We start from the raw sequence: 6,817 nt of genomic DNA on the forward strand, positions 1-6,817 counted from the left end.
TCATGTCGTTCCAACCCTCAATTATTTTCCGTGTGACTCAAAAGAAGAAATTTCGAAAACACCCCATGGTTCTTCAAAACATCTTCTTTTCTGTTCCACAGAAGCAAGTAAATCATACTGGTTTGGACATGAAGATGAGTAAACAATGACAAAATGCTCATTTCTCGATGAATCATCCCTTTAATTTTACAACTACAAAATTCAGTTAATTTTCCATCACATTGCCCCCTTATTCACATCGGTGTTAATTCAGACTGTATCTGATCTTTCCAGCTTTAAATCCACTGGATTAATAAAACATCATTCCTTAGACTTTCAGTCTCGAATACTAAAGTGCCACAAGGTGGTGGTCTTCTGCTGGTCGGTGTCTGTTTGAGGCGGGGTACCCCAAGGGATTGGTGTGGGGCCCCTCACATTTTAAAAAGCATTTGTGATCTTGCTCCCACAAATGAAGCTCCAAAACAAAACAAAAAAATGATGATTGGATATTGACAACATTATCAGTCACATGCAGACACCCTAATCAACACCTGCGCTCGAGCTTTCAAAAACAGCAGAAAAGCATCCAAATCCACGGTCGGTGAGTCACTTACTCCTTAAAATCTCACTTTTAAACATGCAATGATAAAATAATCAGCAGTTGACGTGATTTCGTTTAGAGGAGAAGCTCGGGTTTGCAGGTGCCACGGCCGGTTGGATGCAGCCAGTCTCGGGGTTCACGGGTGGGAGGGGTTGAGTCGCGGACTGGGATGTGTGTGCCTGATCGCGCTTCGGCAGTGTTAGTGCGTGACAAGAAGACGAGACGACACTACAGCTGTGGCTCTCCGGTGCCCCGCCGTTTACTGGGCTACCGACCCCCAAATCTCCGACGGATCACCTGTGGGAAGCACGCGCCATCAGTGACCTTAGAGAATTGAGGCGCGAGGCAGGTAAGAAGGACCGTCACCAAAACATCAACCTGTGCGCGGACACACACTCTCCGCGTGAGTTTGGGTCTGTGGAAGCGATGATGTTCTGGAATTAGGAACGCGCTCTGTCTCTCTCTCTCTCTCTCTTTCTCTCTCTCTCTCTCTCTGCAGATTATCGACCGAGCGCGAGCATCTCAGTTGCATGGGTAACAGCATGACTTATTGGGAATCCATTACGTGCAATTTCATTTGCATTGCACATGTACGCAGTTCTATATGACTTATTAAGTATGGCATATTTGCAGTGTTAAATATGCGATATCTATCGGACGTTTTAAAGCCTGAGGGGTTGTTTATTTGACTGTGAGCACATGGAGTGATTTGGCCACTGCAGTGTGATGCGTTTCAGCACCGCGGACAGCGCGAGCTCCCGTTCTCCCGCTTATCAACGGCAAGGTCGTTCGTTCTCATCCGTCCCGTTTTGAGTGGAGCTCTCTGCCCTATCAGGCTGACATTTGCATTCATTTGAATGAAGTGAGCATTAAATGCCAGCATGATTTCAACGCGAATGCCTGATATTGACGAGGTTTTTGTGGGATTGCAGTTTGTTTCCCCTCCTATTGTTTCTTCTATGCCAGAGGCAAAATGATGGTTCTCTGCGATGCATTAGTTATTTTCCCCTCCATTCAGCTCTTTCCATAATGTTTCATTCGAAAGTGAGACCGCATTTTGGTTGTGACAGAGTGCTGCCTCTCTAATGGACCTTGTATAGCATGTTTTAAGCAGGACCACGGGTCCAATCTGCGGTTTGGCATGTGAAACTGGCCCTTGGATGCAGCTAAGGGAATTTTTATTTATTTATTCCAATGCTATTGTCGTGAGACTAAAAGGAGTTGCTTGTGAAAACCACACAGTGCAAGTCATCTTTTATTCTGAAAAATTGTCACCTCTTTTTTGGTCTCTATGTGGTCCGCACTTGGAATGAATGAGTCTGTCAGCCAATGTAAGTGGTTTTGGATTGTGTTGACGGCTTGAAAGCTCTCTCGGTTATTCTTGACAGCCTTGTAACAACGTTGTCTTTTCTGTTACACTTTCAGACCGGCTGTTACATTCATACAGAACATAAGAGAAGAACTTGCAACCATGTACGCTGTATAAAGACTATTTTTTCAGAAGTTGTAACCAATGAATATTGGAGTATATTTTACTATTCCAGTCTTTCATCTTTGCAATTCTTTGGGAAAGTTACTAATCATTTCTGAGTGAAAATTGTTTCAAAGTAAATCGTGCACTGAAAAGAAATGGCAAATAACATTGAATTAAACAAAATGTTGAATAGCACTGTCATGTAAAACATTCTCCAATAATTGTTTTATTTACAACTTAGAATTTTTTTTTCTTTTTTTTTTGCAGTTTCACTGCAGCACCAGAATGCAATAGAACTGTATCATCAAATATTGAACATAAAAGTTTAAGACGGTTGCGTGTGTGGCTAGTTTTAGGCTGAAGATAGCAATGTGCTGAAACGTTTCTCCTGTTGTTTTTATTCACTTTGCACTTTTTGCACTATGCAATCCATAAAATAAAAGACTTCTGTAGTCTGTACTGAATTCAGTGTGCGGCCAGCCACCTTCTTGCTGGTTTTATGCTCAACATTTCCCCTGTGTTGTTGTCGTGTGTGCATGTAATAATATTGCTGTGTCCATCTCCTCTCGTTCAAGGTTATGAGGCCCCTCATCTCACGCCGTCCCCAGCTCGAGGTTGCCACGGCAACGACCCAGCATCCGGCTCAGGGTCGCGGTGGAAGCTCTCGGACAAATGACAGAGCATTTCAAAGCCACAGGATCCCAGAGTCTCCCTTCGGTGTGGTAAAACACGGAGTCAATAAGTTGATAATTCAATTCGGAGTAATTAAGTCAATAATTGTCAATAAGTTGGGAGAGGGAACGAAGCAGCTGGACTGATCTTCCTCATCTCTTCAGCAGCATCACTGTGACTGTGCCTTTAGCACTAAAGTGTGAGAAACCGAACGGGAACAAAAACACCCTCTGATTTACTCCAAAATGTTCCCTCTCGTCGTTTTGCTATGGCGTCTGACGTCTCTTGCGACGGCGGCCCAAACTAACGAGAGGCGCGTCGTCGCCCACATCCCCGGAGACATCATCATCGGCGCGCTTTTCTCCGTGCACCACCAGCCGCCGGCCGACAAGGTGCACGAGCGCAAATGCGGTGCGGTTCGGGAGCAGTACGGCATCCAGCGGGTCGAGGCCATGATGCACACCCTGGACCGGATCAACGCCGACCCCAAAATCCTCCCCAACGTCACGCTGGGCTGCGAGATCCGGGACTCCTGCTGGCACTCCGCCGTGGCCCTGGAGCAAAGCATCGAGTTCATACGCGACTCGCTCGTGGCCGCGGACGAAAGCGAAGAGGCCGGGGCCGGGACCAAGTGCGCGGATCCGAGCGCTACGCCCATGAAGGGCAAGAAGCCAATCGTGGGGCTGATCGGACCGGGATCCAGTTCAGTGGCCATTCAAGTGCAGAACTTACTGCAGCTGTTCAACATCCCGCAGATCGCCTACTCCGCCACCAGCATGGACCTCAGCGACAAATCACTGTACAAATACTTCATGAGGGTCGTGCCTTCAGATGCCCAGCAGGCCAGAGCCATGGTGGACATAGTCAAGAGATACAACTGGACCTACGTATCTGCCATACACACCGAAGGTGAGTGCACTGTGTTACATTCTTGAATTAATAATCAGTAACTGGATTCAGACTCATTCGGCTCAAAAGTTTGAGTCATTTTGACCAATTCATTAGAAGAATCAGATCATAAAGTCCCCCTGTAGTCAATCATTTTATCCCTTAAAACTCATCTTTTTTTCAAAGTTTATTTCCTTTATGCCTTAAAATATCTTGAATGTAACTCGACACCCTTGCCTCATTTAGTATACACGGTTCTATGAATATGCAAATGAGCCCCGCCTCCACTCACTCACTCAGCTCAGAGATCCACTGGTTGACGATCACACGTTGATCTGATTGGTTACAAGGTAGTTTGTGACGTCAGAAACACCAGCGATGTTTTTGAGACTGTCTTTGGTTCACGGCAGTTTTAAGGAGAAAATACTCAGCAATGGTGTCGACTTATGAATTTTTACATAATTTGTCTTAAAGCATATTAAAAACATCACATAGGAACATTAACACCATTAAAAGCTTGATTTTCACCACAGAGGGACTTTAATAGTCTTTCTTTGTGAATTGGATTCAATGACGAACTCGATTCAATTTGTGAGGTTTTTATTCCAATTTATTTTGAGTAGAAGAATTGAGTCTTTCATTTGTGAATTGGATTCAGTGACTAATTTATTGGACTGATTCAACTTATGAATCTTTCTGGCTGATTCAAAACAAGAATAGGATCATAAGAGTCATTTGTTTGTGAAGTGGATTCAATGAATAATTCATCAGAATGATTCAACTTGTCAGTCTTTTTGACCAATTCATTATAAGAATTAGGTAATAATTTTTTGGTGAATTTGAGTTAGCGAGTAATTCATTTGGCTAATTCAACTTGTGAGTCTTTTTAATCAATTCATCACAGGAATCGGATCATAAGAGTAATTTGTTTGTGAAGTGGATTCAGTGACCAATTCATTGAACTGATTCAACTTGTGAGTCTTTCTGACTGATTCATTACAAGAATAGGATCATAAGACTGATTCAAGCTGTGAGTCTTTTTGACCAATTCATTACAGGAATCAGATCATAATAGTCTTTTGTTTGTGAAGTGAATTCAATGACTAAGGCTGTGTCCGAAATTGCATACTCTCTCGAGGTACTTATTTTGAATAAGTACTTACCTAATTCATTAGAATGATTCAGCCTGTGAATCTTTTTGACCTATTCATTACAAGAAGTGGAACATACTGTAAAAGTCACAGATGAATTAGCGTAGCGAATCATTTATTAGACTCATTCAACTTGTGATTCCTTTTGACCAGTTCATTAGAGGAATCGGATCAGAATATGAATTTGTTTGAGAATTGGATCCAGCTGGTAATTCATTTGACTGATTCAACTTGTGAGTCTTTTATGACTGTACTGGTCACGCTGTTCGTTTTACATGTATCCGGAAAAGGCATGCAATGGTTGTCTATTGCATTGTATCTCATCACATTCAATTCAGACTTCAGACTCTCAACTCTGGTAAAACATGATTTATTTTGCCATGCCGCTTTATCCTGCATCAGTGCAGTGCTGCTCACACACACACACACACACACACACACACACCCGACAGCATCGAGGTGCATGGTGTCTGTTTCAGAAGTGTCATCAGAATTGTGTCAGTGTGGCCTCTTTAGTGTCAGATGGGAATTGTGTGTTAAGATGTCTGCGAAGTATGTGTGTGGATGCGTGTGAAGACAGCGAAAGGCTCTTGAAAGTGTGAAATGGACTTTTCACCGGCTACATTCACACTGTCATTTTTCAGGTTTGAAAACTGTGTTTGTATGTGTGTGTGAGTATCGAAATGTCGCGTTCACAAAGCAACTTACAGTAGAGTTTCGAATGCGGTCTGTATGAACGTGCAGCGAGAGTCCAGCCTGTGTTCTCACACAGTACCAGTAATCAATGCGACTGACCAAAGTAATATCAAAGATGGCAATAAAACTGAAAAGTCTTATCACTTTTGGCCAGACTAGAGTCCAATCGAGCCAGGTGTTCATCTGTCAAATCTTCATTAACCGAAAGCATATCTGACGTTTATATCTTTTTCTGTCAGGACCACGATCGTCAAATACCACTGACAATTAGCATACTGTTCGGATTGGCGGTATGGTTCTGTTCTGGGCAAGAATGGGATGTCAAAACAAATATTGCATCACAATAAGTGTAATTGTGATTGTCAAAACATTTGGTAACTAAATAGAATTTTATGAAGTTTAGTGACAACATGTTACTATGTTTACATTGTACAATGACTGGTAGGATACAGTTTTTATTATTGCTTGACAAAAATTTCAAGATTTCAATTCCATTCTTGTGATTTGATTCCGATTTTGATTCAATATTGACTAATTTGGATACATGTTTATTTTAAATTTTATTTAAAAAAATAATCTCACCTAATGCTGTAAACATAGAGGGCCAAATCTGCTGGTATTATTAAAGGTTAAAAATAACAAATTAAATTAAATATAATGCAGTTTTTGTTATAATAACAATTATTTAATGACATAAGTAAAAATATAATAAATATGTAATATAGTGCTCAGCAAAATCTCCTCTCTAGCTATTTTTTCTATTCAGTTAACGTGCTATGGACATTAAATGGCTTTCCTGAGGTAAATGTAACGTTATGTGACATAATTGTTCTCCTGCTGTTATATTGACCTCTTTCCGTGGTTGAAAAACACTAATTGGTCGATATTATGTATACTTTCGGTAAGTTGTACTGCATCTTTAAATAAAAAAGTAACAGATGATCGGTTCACGTGCACTTGAACTGAGGCGCTCAGCGATCTGTCACATTTACAAGCGCCAAACGTATTTTTGTCTGAATTTCGTAATAAAATTGACGGAATCTAAGAGCTGAGAATTAGTTTAATATTAAAAGTATTTCTTTGCTCCGCAATTTTTCTGTGCGTGAGAAAATGGATGTGTGGCGTGAGAGCGTGTGAAAAGTGTCAATTGCGTGAGTCTCACGCTTAATGCGTGAGAGTTGGCAGCCCTGTATGCAGATATCATTAATTCAAGATTTTAAAGTACAACATAATTCGAGAAGTTATTCTGATTCGAGGGGAATCTGAATGCCAAATCCTGACTGAGAGAGGTGGAGCTGGGGAGGGAGGAGGGTAATTCGCTCCTGAGAAACGCGATAGTTGTTGATAACACTGAAG

General features: G+C 41.7%; 1 protein-coding gene across 4 annotated transcripts in view; it reads left to right on the forward strand.

The window, feature by feature from the left end:
• Positions 1 to 445: 445 nt before the first annotated feature.
• grm5b (glutamate receptor, metabotropic 5b) overlaps positions 446 to 6,817 on the forward strand; it is a 74,520-nt gene continuing 68,148 nt past the window's right edge. The window contains exons 1-2 of one of the 4 annotated variants that reach the window (XM_079886706.1): positions 446 to 580; positions 2,630 to 3,635. In XM_079886706.1, coding sequence (XP_079742832.1) covers positions 2,972 to 3,635 — 664 coding nt within the window. In that variant the 5' untranslated portion in view covers positions 446 to 580; positions 2,630 to 2,971. Of the gene's footprint in view, positions 581 to 696; positions 930 to 1,104; positions 1,171 to 1,370; positions 1,443 to 2,629; positions 3,636 to 6,817 lie in introns of those variants that run through there. The other 3 variants (XM_079886705.1, XM_079886707.1, XM_079886708.1) reach the window with 3 other exon arrangements.

This window comes from Squalius cephalus (assembly GCF_949319135.1).
Source record: "Squalius cephalus genome assembly, chromosome: 11".
Taxonomy (NCBI): Eukaryota; Metazoa; Chordata; class Actinopteri; order Cypriniformes; family Leuciscidae; genus Squalius; species Squalius cephalus.